The sequence below is a fragment of the Orycteropus afer genome, unplaced genomic scaffold, assembly GCF_000298275.1.
Source record: "Orycteropus afer afer isolate SDZICR_OR568_19922 unplaced genomic scaffold, OryAfe1.0 scaffold00612, whole genome shotgun sequence".
Lineage (NCBI taxonomy): Eukaryota > Metazoa > Chordata > Mammalia > Tubulidentata > Orycteropodidae > Orycteropus > Orycteropus afer.
In genome coordinates, this window is record NW_006922199.1 from 802,969 (window position 1) to 817,962 (window position 14,994).

At 36.5% G+C, this 14,994-nt stretch overlaps 1 protein-coding gene across 1 annotated transcript in view; it reads right to left on the reverse strand.

Moving 5' to 3' along the window:
• Positions 1-14,994, reverse strand: part of IWS1 (interacts with SUPT6H, CTD assembly factor 1) — a 119,552-nt gene that overhangs the window by 30,762 nt on the left and 73,796 nt on the right. The window contains exons 6-10 of the mRNA XM_042783051.1: positions 12,062-12,159; positions 7,550-7,700; positions 6,340-6,422; positions 5,033-5,162; positions 3,880-3,997 (exon numbers count right to left, since the gene is read on the reverse strand). Of these exons, the coding sequence (XP_042638985.1) occupies positions 3,880-3,997; positions 5,033-5,162; positions 6,340-6,422; positions 7,550-7,700; positions 12,062-12,159 (580 nt within the window). The remainder of the gene's footprint in view (positions 1-3,879; positions 3,998-5,032; positions 5,163-6,339; positions 6,423-7,549; positions 7,701-12,061; positions 12,160-14,994) is intronic.

Genomic DNA, 14,994 nt, shown 5'->3' on the forward strand with positions numbered 1-14,994 from the left:
CTCCTGCTCTTCCGGTCTGCCACTCTGGGCGGGCCTGAGTTGCCCCCCTCACCTAATCCCTTCGGCTGACTGCTCTTTTCTCTGGCTTCCTGGACATTAGAGAGATGCAAATCAAAACAACAATGAGACAAAATCTTGCCCTAGCACTAGCAGCAAAGTTTAACAAGGCAGAAAATAGAAAATGCTGGCAAGAATGAAGACTGGGACTCTCATACACTGCTGGTGGAACTGTAAAATGGTATAACCACTGTGGAAAGCAGTATGGAGATTCCTTAAAAAGTTGGAAATAGAAATACCATTTGACCCAGCCACTCCATTACTAGGTATATATCCTGAAGAAGTGAGAGTCAGGACAAGAACAGATATATGCACACCCATGTTCATCACAGCACTATTTACAGTAGCCAAAAGATGGAAACCACCCATGTGTCCATCATCTGAAGAATGGATAAGCAATTTCTGGTACATACACACAATGGGATACAATGCAACCCTGAAGAATAACATAGAATCTGCAAAACACCGCATAAGGTGGATGAACTTGGAGGACATTATGCTAAGTGAAATAAGTCAATCACAGAAGGACAAATATTGTATTAGTCTGTTATTGTAAAAAAATAAGGGAAGGTTTATTATATATGGAAGGAAATGGTTTATTATATATGGAAGGAAATTTTCTTTGTTGGTTATCAGGGGTGGGAGGGGAGGGGAAGGAACACTGTTAGATAGGTAGAGACAAGTATTGATTTGGGTGAAGAGAAGGGCAATGTACCAAATGTGAGTTATCAGCATGGTGGCACTGAGGAAGAGGAAGACAGAGAGAGGTACATGGGAGGTATAGACAACAAACCCTTTTGTACATTCAGTACAGCAATGTCAGTGAAGGGAAACATTGATCTACGGTGGAGAGATGGGTGGACAGGCAGAAATATTAAGCATGTCTATGCAGGGAGAAATGTGTCCATGACCATGTACAAGGTTAACAGACAACGTTTCTACAAGTGTATCTGTATGTTCTGTAAAAATTGCCAGGTATATGGTAAAGCTGACAAGGGACAAGGTTGTAGTTACTTCTTAGCACAGCCAGCAATCCAGAGGGAGCAAGTAGTTGGACTTGTGGGATTGGGACCATGGTCGCAGGGGAAATCAAGTTCAACTGGCATAACATACTACACAAAACATTTTTCCATATCCTACTGTGGCGAGTAGCAACTGGTATCTTAAAAGCTTGCCAGTGGTTTCTATATGCAACAATGGGTCTTTCCTCATCCAGAGCAAAGAAAATGAAGAAAACTAAAGACTCATGGAAGCAATTAGTCCAAGTGACTGGCACACCATGAGATTCTCATCCTATACGGCTCTTAAGACCAGAAGAACTAGATGGTGCCTGGCTACACTGTCAACCCTTCACAGGGGGATCTATGTAGGAGATCCTGGATAGAGTAGGAGAACAATGTGGAAGAAACATCAAAATCATTTATTAAAAAAAAGAGAACAGGTTTGCTGGTCTGATAGAGGCTGATGGCACCATAGTCTCAGGACTATGGCCCCTAGCTGCCCTTCAGATCTGGAACTGAAATTAGTCCTGTGGTTTCCAGCCAAACAAAAGACAAGCATATCTGAACATTTACATTTAGCAGATATACTCCTTGGTGAGATCAATCATGGGAGAATAGAAGGGCTGTGAATGCACTGGTAGACAGCTTAGGGAGCAGGAGTACATGGGAGCAAAGGACACAGGAAAAGAGGTAACTTGGGAAGGAAGTGGGAGCAGAGCTGTTGCACAGTGGTAATTGCAGTCAATGTCAGGAGACAAAGTATATGTGAGCTGCTGTATGGAAAGTGAATTTGCTCTGTGAACTTTCACCCAAATCACAATAAAAATAATAATAAAAAAAACCCTGAAAACCACATTTTAATGGTGAAGGTAAAAATCATTAAATCTAAGAAAGCTGACAAGGTGACCATGAAAAAAGCACTATGTACCTATTTTTTAGTCAGTCAAAATCCAGAGATACCAACTAATATTTTTGTTCTGAAACACAGCATAGCTTACTGCTGCTCTTAAAAGGAATAAAAGAGGACTTTTACTGAGAGAACATAGATGTTGCCACACTAAGAATGGAGCAGAGATTCTCAGGAGTCCACCTGTCTTTTTAAACTACCCCTCCCCTCAAGTGACTGTACCCCTGGATTGAGCATCACTGTGGTAGTAGTTATGGATACTAGTGGGAATAATATTCTGCCTCTCTTAGTCTAGGGCAAAAGCAAAGGTCAAGAACCACTGCATACAAATATCAAAAGGTTTTATTTATTTATTTAAAATCATCATTTAGTGGCAGTGAAATGCAGTTACTGATAAGATCAAAGATGTACTACTTATCTCGATCTATAAAGAAGTCTACATTTTCTAAAAGTTTTTGACAATTTAAAATTTTCAACAGAAAAGTAATTCCTGTATTCACAGACAGAAGTTACTTTTCCTATCTAGCCTTGAAGTTTTAAAAATTCCTTTCCACATGGAGCACAAAAGAGTTAAGGAGGATAAAGAAATGCATGGTTTCATTATTAAAAGTGAACTATTTCATAACCAATATGGCACTTTATTAAGTGAATTTCAGTTAGACTCTTCTGGATGTCTTTGGCATCATTAAGTAAGCACATACAAAAGATTTTGAGACCATTACGCAAGTATCAACAACAACAGCAACAGTGGGTAGATATTTCTTGAGTATTGACTATGTGCTAGGCATTATGCTTTATATTCTCTCCTTTAATCTCACAATAACCCAAAGTAATCACTAACCTAAGGGTACAATGGTAAGATGGGTGGCAGATCAATATTCAAACTGACAATAAGACTAACTCCAGGGCTTGCATTCTAACCCTTCTCCTTGCTCTTGATCCATCATTAGAAAACATATGCTTTTACCTGTTACATTTAATAATTTACTAATAATACTGAATAGCATTTTGAGTCTAAAGGGAAAAACCTAGTGCTTAATAAGAAGTTATTAAAAATGTTTCTATCTCACTGTGGTGTGGTAAATTACTTAGTGTGGCTTTTCTACCCATAAGTCTTTATAAACTCCAAGGTGGGATTTGCTATGAGCAACTGAGGAGCGCCTGATTGCTGAAGTTGTCCACCTGGAGTATTTCTGTTGGGAGTGGCACAAAACAATGTTCGGGGAGGTTCCCACTCTCTCTCAGGTGCTTAGAGTTCTGATGCTATGATTGGCTAATTTGACCACTCTGCCGAGCTCAAAAGGAGGCCTGCTAGAGGCAGAACTCTCTCTGACTGCTGGTTGAGGAAGACATGCTGCTGAAAGAGACATGGCTGCTGGGAAAGAGATGCAAGAGACATGCATTGCTGAGTAAGACACCGAGGGACATGCACTGCTGTGGGAGAGACTGTGAGAGACTGTTGGCTGAGAGACCCTGGGCTGGGAGAGAGACTGAGCGTTTCTCCTGAACTTGAATTGTAACCTGGTGCTTCCCTAATAAACCTCATAATCTGTGAGTTCTGTGTGGCCACTGCAGCGAATTATCGAAACCAGGAGAAAGATGGTGTTGCTTTGGGAGAAACAGTTGGTCAAAGGGCTGGAGGGAGGCAAAATGTCTGGCCTTGCAGTAATAGGCCTTGGGCTATTGATGGTGATTCTGCCTTCCTCTTGTGGGGTTCTAGGAGGTCAGAATATGTGGCCTCCTTGCCCTTTTAGCACTCACTTTGTTGACTCATTTTAAATGAATACAGGTAAAAACATGATTAGCTTTTTACATACACACCATATCTATTTACCTACCTACCTATCATCTCTACCTGCCTATCTATATACATACACACATAAACACAACAAACAAAAAGCATTATTTACATACTGATTAATTTTCCTGCCATGTCCTTGTTGGACCTTGATTCCTTGGGGTGTTTATAGAGATACATCACTGCTCGTCCAATCCCACTATGTTTCAGAGTTTCCTGGCTCACACTAGGTAGCTGTGGAATAAAAACACAGACATACATATTAATCACTCAGTAGCTGGGAATCCTGCTCATTTATTTTAGAGGATCTCCAAGACTTCTTTCAGGCACAACAGAACTAACAAAAATTTCCATTTTCAGGATCTGCTTTGAACACAAAGACACTTTGTGTTCACATCAAGAATTGAGAGTTCAGTATTACCTCTACGCTGAAGTATTAGTGTAAACCAAACAATGTGAGAAGCTGTGAACTACACATACTTAATGGTTAGCAGTTTAATACAAGAGTCAGGACAGGCCTTAGAATCAAACCAACCTAAGTCTGAATACAAGCACAGCAACTTCCTACCTATGTGACCGTGGACAAGTCATTTAACTTCTTTGAGCCTCAATTTCTACATCTGTGAAATGGAGACATCTATTTTGCAGGTCTGTTATAAGGCATGAATGAACTAATGCATATATAAATCATCTAGTACAGTGCTCGACATATAGGAAGTGACCGTGGACAAGTCATTTAACTTCTTTGAGCCTCAATTTCTACATCTGTGAAATGGAGACATCTATTTTGCAGGTCTGTTATAAGGCATGAATGAACTAATGCATATATAAATCATCTAGTACAGTGCTCGACATATAGGAAGTTCCTCAGGAATTCTTACAGAAGTTAAGTTACTTGCCCAAGGTGTCATATCCACATTAAAGGGGTCCAACTCAAGATTCAACTTTATCTAACTCCAAAGTTGGTATCTTTTCTCCTTTTCAAATGTCTCCTTAGAACATGTCTATTATTGTTTTGTTATTCTCAACCAGACACATGATAGCTACTCCAAGATCTTTTATCTTTAATACTACAGTTACATGAAGTTGTAAGGCCTTTTCTTTTATGCTCATTTTATTAGGTATGCCCCTTTTTCTCCAACTGCTCTTCTTGCAGGCTGTAGCAGAGAGAATGTACAAATGCATGGTAAAATGTAAAGGTTGTGATAATTAATATAAACCATATTAGATCATTAGTGAAGAGCAAAAAACAGATTAACTGCTTCTAACCTCTTGTAGAATCTTCAACAGCTCCTCCCGAATCTTTAGTGCTGGCAAACTCCTATCTGGTAGGGGTGAGAGCCATTCTTTGATGGCAGACATCACACCACTGTCAATAAATGTTTCTTTCAGGTCCTGCCTGCAAAAGTAATATTTAAAAAAATTTTTAAAGTGAGGTCGATGAACAATGGTTCTACTCTATCTAACTCTCACTTTTCTTTCATGTTTAGTCACCTTTACAAAAATTGCTTTTAAGGAGTTACTCATGCAAATTCAATATTTACTGAGTATTCATTCTAGCTTCAAAAGCAGTATGAAAGTTAGTTCCTATTTTCAAGAAGCATACAGACTTGACAGGCAAAGATCACTGATTAAACACTCCCCTGCTAAAATGCAAATTACACAAGATAGGTTAGTGCAGGTATGAATGGTGCAGTCAGTAACAATAATCAGCTCTGATTACTGTAACTAAAATAATTTTCAATCTAGAATAATGATTCTCAAAATTTTCAGGTGGTGGAGAACTCAGAATGATGTTATTCTTTGCAGGACACCAAGGAGAATACCATTTTCCTGGCAGCAAAAGAAAACAAACAACGTAATACTGATATTTTAAATTCCATTTATGGAACTTAATTTATGCTAATTCTAATTATGCTAACAGAAAGCATGAAAAGGCAGTATTTGGAATATGCTACACAAAGTTTCATCTACTGGATACAGGTGGCAGTTTTCTATTCACAAACTTCACAGACCATGTTGTGGACTCACTGATACACTAATGTATTTATTTCTTCAGCCATCAAAATTAGGTTGTAATTTAGTTCAAGGAGAAATCAAAGTTGATACTTCAAAGCTAAAGAATATGAGAAAATGAATGAAAGAAGTTGGTAGCAAGGTCCCATTAAGAAAAGGAGGCCCAATGTCATAATTTGTGATATAAGAAGATCAAAATACTTTAGTTGGTAGCCATACAAACCTTGTAGGTACTTGCTTCCGGTATTTGCTGTTCTCAGTTATACTGAGAAAGCTGAAGCAACTTACCAGAGCCCAAATTGTCTACAAAATCAGTGGTTAACTAAGTTTTTTTTACATTAGTTTGTGGTTTGTTCTGTTTGCATCAGGTACCAAAGATTTAAGAAAAACTTATGAAGAAGAAATCTAATTTAGGAAATTCTATCCACTATTATTTTTCTGTGAATTGACAGAAGGCCATCATTATTTAATTATTTCTAGTACACCAGTGCATACTCGGAATATGCGTTGTAATACTCCATTACAACAACAACAAAAAATTCCAAAAGCAAAATACTTACTTCTTAAGGTGCATAACAACAGTAGGTAACAAGGTTAACTTTTTTAGTGCTGGCTTTTTTTGATTGTTCAATTGCCTGTCTTCCTATCAAAAAGAAAAAAAGGATTTTTTTAAATTAAAAAAACAAAAAAGCAGTAATATTTGTTAATAATAAATTATAACTACTGTAATTCTAAACCTTAAAAATGAAATAAATTAGCAGTTTATCAGAGAAACTACAATTTCTCCTACAAAAAAAGATTAACTAATGAATGGATTTTTTTTCAGAGCTTCAAACTCGAATCTTTGTTGCCCTCATCCAAAAAAACCTAATAGAATGACTGCCTTTAATGACTGTAAGTTAAGAGGAATGGTTTTAATTTAAAATACTGGTGTGATTGCCAAGTTTTCAAAAAGTCCATTCAAGGTACAAATTATAGTCAGGGAAATTTAATTTGCACCTGGAAGAAAGACTTTTTCAGCTGTGAGGTTTACATGATAACGGGCTATACTATCAAAGAAGGGTTACAGTATCCACTTGAGCATTTGTCCATGATTTTTTAATTAAAGACGATTTTAAATATACATAAAAGTAGAATATAGAATAGTGTACCCCTGTTATGTACTCAGCACCAAGTTTCAACCATCAGCCACACATGGCCAGTCTTATTTTAGCTAACTCTAATTACTTTCCTTCCACTCTCGGATCATTTGAAACAAATTCCAGAAACATTGTTATTGAATCCATAGATAATTCAGTAAATGTCTCTAAAAGATTAGGACATGCTTTTTAAGCATAAAGTAATTTTTTTTTTTAAAACAATTTAAGGAGATTAAAAAAAAAATACAAGCAATGAGTTAAATACAGCTCCTTGATAAGAGGCAGGAGAAATACCTATGAGTTTATAACACTTTATAAATGAAGCAACATAAACTATGTCGTAAACTATCAAGACCCAAGAGAGCAAAATCACTCCTCTACTAACAAAGTCACTGACCCAAAGAAATTTATTATACTAAATACATACTTTCACTTTTTTCTAAACATGTAACAAAAAATTAAAATTACTTCCATGCTTAAAATTTAGAAGAGCAAATGTTTCACTGCAAAAATCAAAGTACCTTAAATGTGGTTTAAGCGAGTTAAACTAAAAGAAGAATAAGGAAAAAAAGCCATCCAATCAATTATGTGAGGGAAAGAAAAGATGAATCTAGAAGTGGACACATCAAACCTCAGCGGCTTCATTCATCTTGACGATCATGGCACTCACAACGTCATCTGCATCACTAATAAAGGTGCCTCCATCACGGTTGCGTCTGCGCTTGCCACTCATGCTCTTCTTTCGCTGCAGCATCATCTCAAAATCTGACAGAAAGTCCATACTAAGCAGTAACACAAAAACAAGTTGAAAAGACCCAAATATAAGTTCTCATTTATATATGCTTCCTTTGATCACAATTAAGAACTACCAACTTTATTAATTCTAATGAAATGCTACTTTCTTTTAAAAGTGCAAATACCTGTGTTGTTGTTGGTACTACCAAGTCTTATGTGTGAAAGAACAAAACGTTGCACCATCTCTATGATCATTGCTATGTTTGAACCCACTGTTGTTGCTACTGTGTTCATTAATCTCATTGAGGGATTATTCTTACTGACCCTCTACTTGATCAAATATGATGTCCTTTTCTGATGATGTGCCGAAAGTTAGCATGACTGCCATCCTTGCTTCTACAGAGCATTCTGGCTGTATTTCTTCTAAGACAGATTTGTTCATTCTTCTTGTTGGAAGTGTATTAAATACACTTACTTCTCACTTATTGACTATCTTGTTATCCAATATTTTGCATTTATGATAACAGCAAAAGATTACTACCTGACATTTTGCGCATTAATGACATATATCTTGCAGCAATGAACACTGACATATGAGGTGAGAATAAGGCTGGCTGTGATGGTTAAGGTTATGTGTCAACTTGGCTGGCCCATGATTCTGAGAGGTTTGGCAGTTACGTAATGATGTGATTCGACAGTTATATAACGATGTAGTCATTCCCCATTTTTGCAAAATGCTGATTTTCACATAATGGTCTTTGGAACCTAACCATGTTGATAAGAACAAACATCACAATTCAAATACATCAATCCTCTGTTTTGTTTTCATTGTCTAGCCTTCACATGAATACAAGGTGACTGAAAAGTCCATGGCTTAGGTAAGCCACACTTTAGCCATTAAAGTAGTTTTTTAAAACTTTAAAGGTCTTTGCAGTAGATGTACCCAATGCAATATATCATTTGATATCCTGATTATTACTTCAATGGACACTGATCCCAGTAGAATGAAACTGTTTACAACTTCAATCTTTTGTTTATTTACCATGATGTTGAATACTGGTCCAATTGTGAGGATTTTCATTTTTTTTTTTTTTCACATTCAGGCTGAGTCTTTGACCTTCAAGTTATCTTCACTTTCAGCAAGCAAGGTTGTATCATTTGCATATCACAGGTTGTTAATGAGTCTTGCTCCTATCGAGATGCTCTATTCTTCTTCATATAGTCTAGCTTCTCAGATTATTTACTCAGCATACAGATTGAATAAGTATGTTGAAAACGTACAACCCTGACATACACCCTTCCTGATTTTAATCTGCACAGTATCCCCTTGTTCAGTTCAAACAATGGTCTCTTGGTCTATGTACAGGTTTCTCCATAGCACAAGAGGAACACAAGTGTTCTGGAATTCCCATTCTTCACAATGTTATACATAATTTCTTATGATCCACAGAGCTGAATGCCTTTGCATAGTCAATAAAAAACAGTAGACATCTTTCTGGTGTTCAGCCAAGTTCCATCTGACATCAGCAAAATCCGTCATTCCATATCTTTTTCTGAATCCAGCCTGAATTTCTGGAAGTTCCCTGTCAATATACTGCTGCAACCATTTTTGAATTATCTTCAACAAAATTTTACTTGCATATGATATTAATGATATTGCTCATTAATTTCCATATTCTGTTAGATCACCTTTCTTTGGAATGGGCACAAATATCAATCTCTTCTAGTTGGTTGGCCAGATAGCTGACTTCAAAACTTCTTGTCATAAACAAGTAAGTGCCTCCATTTCAAAAGGTATTCCGTCGATTCCTGGTGCCTTGCTTTCCCCCAATTCCTTCAGTGCACCTTGGACATGCTTAAATACCCCTGGTTCTTGATCATATGCTACACTTCCTGAAACACCTGACTGTTGACCAATTCTTTTTGGGACAGTGACTCTATGTATTCCTTTCACCCTTCGTTTGATGCTTCTTCCATCATTCAGTATTCTGTCCATAAAATCCATCAGTACTGCAACCTGAGGATTGATTCTTTTCTTTAGTTTTTTCAGCTTAAAAAATAAGCACAAACAGTGTTCTGGAATTTCCGTTCTTCACAGTATTACCCATAATTTGTTATGATCCATACAACTGATTTTACTTTGCATAGTTAATGAAACAGAAGTAAACATCTTTTTAGTATTCTCTGCTTTTGGCAAAGATGCATCTGAAACCAGCAATGATTCCTACCTTCCCCATCTGACAGCTAACCAGAAGGCTGGCGGTTCAAACCCACCAGTCACTCCTCAGAAGGAAGATCAGGCAATCTACTTCTGTAGAGATACTGCCTCAGAAACCCAAGGAGGGTTGTTAGGAATTGACTTGACTTCAGGGCAGTGAGTTTCATTTTTTTTTATTTTTTTGGGTCCATCCTCTTCTGAATCTAGCTTTAACTTGCGGAAGTTCTCTGTTGATGTACAGTTGCACTTTCATAGTTACCTTCAGCAAAATTTTGCTAGCATATGATATTTATGATAAACCAAAACGAAACTCACTGCCGTCCAGTCAGATCTGACCCACAGCAACTCCTCCTTGCATTTCCAAGGTGTTATTCACCATGGAAGTAGATTGCCCAATCTTCCTCCAAAGGAGTGACTTCTGGTTGGCAGTCAAATGCCTTAGGGACCACACCACCAGAGCTCCTGATACTAGTAATAGTGCTTGATGATTTCTTCATTTTGTTTGATCACATCTTCTTGGAATAGGCATGCAGTTACCTGGCCATGTAGCCGCCTTCCAAATTTCTTCACATAGGCAAGTAAGTGCTTTCAATGTTGCATCCATTTGATGAAGTATCTCAGTTGGTATTCTGTTAATTCCTGGAGCCTTGTTTTTTGCTAATGCTTTCAAAGTAGCTTGAACTTCCTCCTTCATAATACTTTAGCATCATAATACTTCATTTTGTCTTCTCGAGCGGCCATGTGAAATCTTCTACTCATATCTGTTACTTCATTTTTCTCTTCCCGTTAGCTACTCTCTGCTTAAGAGTAAGTTTCAGAATCACTTGTCATCCATTTTGGTCCTTTCCTTCTTTTTAATGACCTTTTACATTCTTCATGTATGATGGTTTTAATACTTCCTACACTCTTCTGTTCCTTGGTTATTAGTGTATAGTGCATCAAATCTATTCTTGACATGGTTTCACTGTCTAGAGACAATGGAGCAGCTCAATATCAAGATGAAGCCAGGGGCCAACTGCAGAACAGACCATCAATTACTCCTGTGTAAATTCAAGCTAAAGCTGAAGAAAATCATGGTAAGTCCTGGCTCTTGTGAGCCAAAGTACAACGTTGAATACATCCTGCCTGAATTAAAAGAACGGATGATCCTAGACTTTATGGTCAACATCTTTACTACTTTAACTGTTTGACATTAAATGCCACTAGTTTTAGACTTTTCATAGACCATATTCACATGTGCATATACCAGCTTAAGAAGGAACATTTCAAGCTGTCATTCAGGGAACACTGCAGTAATATAATATAAACTAAAATAATAAATTTTAGTTCAGTCTTTTTTGGAATAGGAAGGTGTTCAATTATTTAAATGTTTTTATTTTATACAGCATGAACAGAAAAAAAGAAAAACAGCCTATTTTTAGTGATAAAAATCACAGGTGTCAAACACAATGCACCTGAGATAAAGATGAGACTCTACAGACTTGCTAACAGCCTCAAATCCTTAGCTTCAATCAGAATCACCAGATAACTAATTGTCACTATTACATAAATTCAATTACCAAAGGCACTGCCAAACTCATTCAGCTTAATTTTTGCATGCAACTAGGAATTAATGCCTGAAGGAGTAGTCGCTATGAATCAGAATCTACTTCATGACAGTGAGTTTGGTTTTTGGTTTTATTTAGGAATTAAAGAGGAAACTTTTTTAAAGCAACACTTTTTCAACTGTAAATAGTCACTAACTTACCATTTTGTTTGCATGGGACCTATCAGATTTTTCTTGAAGACACACTCCAACTAGCTTATCAAAAGTGAAATAAAATTAAGTAATATTTTGAAGTTAAGACTTTAGATCTAGCCCACCCCCATCCCTAATGAGCTTTGTCTTCCTCAAAAAAGTCTACTTTTTTGTAGGTTTCTTTTCAAAGAGCTTTCTTAGTGAACCATAAATTAAGAATCTAATGCCATATAAACATAACTTCAAAAATTAAGAAATCTGGACACAGGGCAAATAAAAGGATAACAATACTAAATAATTCAGAGACAGCACTGTATACAGAGAAGTACAAGGGGTGATGTGGAACAGATTCTCTCCTAAACTTAATCAGGAACTAAATAAGAAAAAACAAAGTCTCCACCTTAATTTGAGTTGTCTTTAACAAATTCCTTTTTTAAAAAACAGAAACTTACTGTTTTCCTCTCTTTATGTTATCATCAGAATCTGAATCTTCTGCTTCTTTTACATGTGTTTCACCTTTTTCTTCTTCCAAATCTTCTTGGTTAAAACCCTAAAAATCAGGATAAGTTAGCAAAATTATAACAATCTCTCCAGATTTTCTTTTGTATATTGCTTTTAATTTTCTGCATGTTTTTAAAAGAAATACATTTACTGAAGAAAGCCTAAGATCCATGTTGGATACCATCAAAAGGAATAACCTACGTGTAATTGGAATTCCAGAACAGGAAGAGAATAAAGCCACAGAGAAAACTGTCTAAGGTTTGTTGGAAGAAAGCTTCCCTGATATGATGAAAGATGAGAAAATAACCATTTAGGAACTCCAATGAAACCCCAACAGGATAGAACCCAAAATAAAATCACCAAGACATATCATCATAAAACTCACCAAAATCAAAGACACAGAAAAGTCCTGAAAGTAGCATGAGAAAAACGAAAAGTTACCTATAAAAGGCAGCTAATAAGACTCTGACTTCTCAGCAGAAACCATGCAGGCAAAAAGAAAATGGAATAGTATATATAAAACCGTGAAAGAGAAAAACTTCTAAACAAGAATTATATCAAAAAAAACAAACTCACTGCTGTCAATTTGATGGAGACTCATTAGCAACACCTGCTTGGGTTTCCCAGGTGATATCTCTACAGAAGTAGATTGCCCATCTGGGGAGAGGTTGGTGAGTTTGAACCACTCACATTGTGGTTAGCAGTCAAATAAATGCCTTACGCACTATGCCACCAAAGCTCCTGGCAAAACTGACCCTCAAATATAATGATAAAATTAGGAGATTTCAAGATAAGCAGAAATTAAGGGAATTTGTTAAAACTAGACCAGCCTTGTAAGAGATATTAAAGGGAGTCCTTTGGACAGAGAAGCAATAATAGCAAACAACAACTGACCATACACATGATGACATAACCCAGAAACCAACCCAGTTGTGGAACTATTCAAAGTAAAATAAGCTTACAAGATTGTAAACAGGGAAGCAGAGACATCAATTGGCAAATGAGGACAACGACAACACAAAAAAAGGGAGAATAATATTGTAATTACAGAACTTTTAAATAGTAAGGAAGTAAATTAAACTGAGTTGCAAGATTGAACGGACTGTTCTAAACTGAAGGAGAATATCATAAATCACAGGGTAATGTTAAAGAAAAATGATAAACCTTCACATCACAATAAACAAGAAGACAAACTCAAATATTTATCAAATATTAAAACAGCAGAAACAAAGGAACTGCTAACACAATTCATAAACAAAATGAACTCAGTACAAAAAATTATATGGAACAAAGAAACCAGGAACACCACAAGAGAACACATAACAAAATGATAGCAACCAATTCACACTTATTGATAATTACACTGCATGTTAACGGATTAAAGGCAGCACTCAAGAGATGGAGAGTTGCAGACTGGATAAGAAAACATAACCCATCAATATGCTGTCTACAAGAGACATACCTTAGAGACAAAGACAAAAACAGACTAAAAATCAAAGGATGGAAAAGGATATATCAAGCAAATGGCAACAAAAAGAGAGGAGTGGCAATATTAATTTCTGATAAAACTGACTTTAAGACAAAAATCACCATAAAAGACAGGGAAGAATAATATATAATGAATAAAGGATCAATCAAACCAGAAGACAGAACTATAATAAATATCTAAGGACAAAATTAAAGAGTCTCATATACATAAATCAGACTTTAACAGAATTTAAAAGGCAAATAGATGACTCCACAGTCATAGTAGGAGATTTTAATACACCACTTTCAATCACAGATGGGACTGGAAAGAAACTCAACAAAGACACAAAAGAAGGAAACAATACTACCGACCAACTTGACTGTATAGACATTTACAGAGTATTGCACCCAACAACAGCCCCATATACATTTTTTTCCAGTACACATGGAACATTCTCCAGGACAGGCCATATGTTAGTCCATAAAGCAAGCCTTAATAAATTTAAAAACACTGAAATATTGCAAAGCATTTTCTCAGATCACAATGATATAAAATTACAAATCAACAATAGGAAGATCAACAGAACAACAGCAAACACACGGAAACTGAATAACACCCTCCTTAACAACAACTAGGAGCTCTGGTAGCATAGTGCCTAAGGCACTTGAAGGCTAACCAGAAGGCTGGCAGTTCAAACCCACCAGCCGCTCATTGGAAGGAAGGTTAGGCAATCTACTTCCGTAGTGATACTGCCTCGGAAACCCAAGGAGGAGTGGCTACGAGTCGGGTCCGACTCAACAGCAAACAACAATAACAATAACAATAACAATAACAACAACTGGGTAAGAGAAGAAATAAAACCTAAAATTAAAAAATTCCTTGAATCAAATGAGAATGAAAACACAACATACCAAAATCTTTGGGACACAGCAATAGCAGTGATCAGAAGCTAATTTATAGCAATAAACGTACACATCAAAAAAGAGGTAACAGCCAAAATCAACACCTTAAACCAACATCTCCAACAATCAGAAAAAGAACAAGAAAAGCCTACAGTCACCAGAAGACAGGAAATAATAAAGATTTGAGCAGAAATAAATGAAACAGGAGAGAGAAGATGATAGCAAAAATGAACAAGACAAGAAGTTGGTTTTGAAAAGGTTAACAAAATTGACAAACCACTGGCAAATTTAACAAAGGAAAAGAGGGAGAGAATACAAATAACACAAATAAATGAACTGGGTGACATCAAAAAGAACCAACTGAAATAAAAAAAGATGGTATATCAGGACACTATGAAGAACTATACTTCAAAAAGTCTTAAAGTCGGCCCCAAATCCATTAAATGGGGAAGAGAATGTTTGTTTAATAAATGGTGCTGGCAAAACTGGAGATCCATTTGCAGAAAAATGAAAC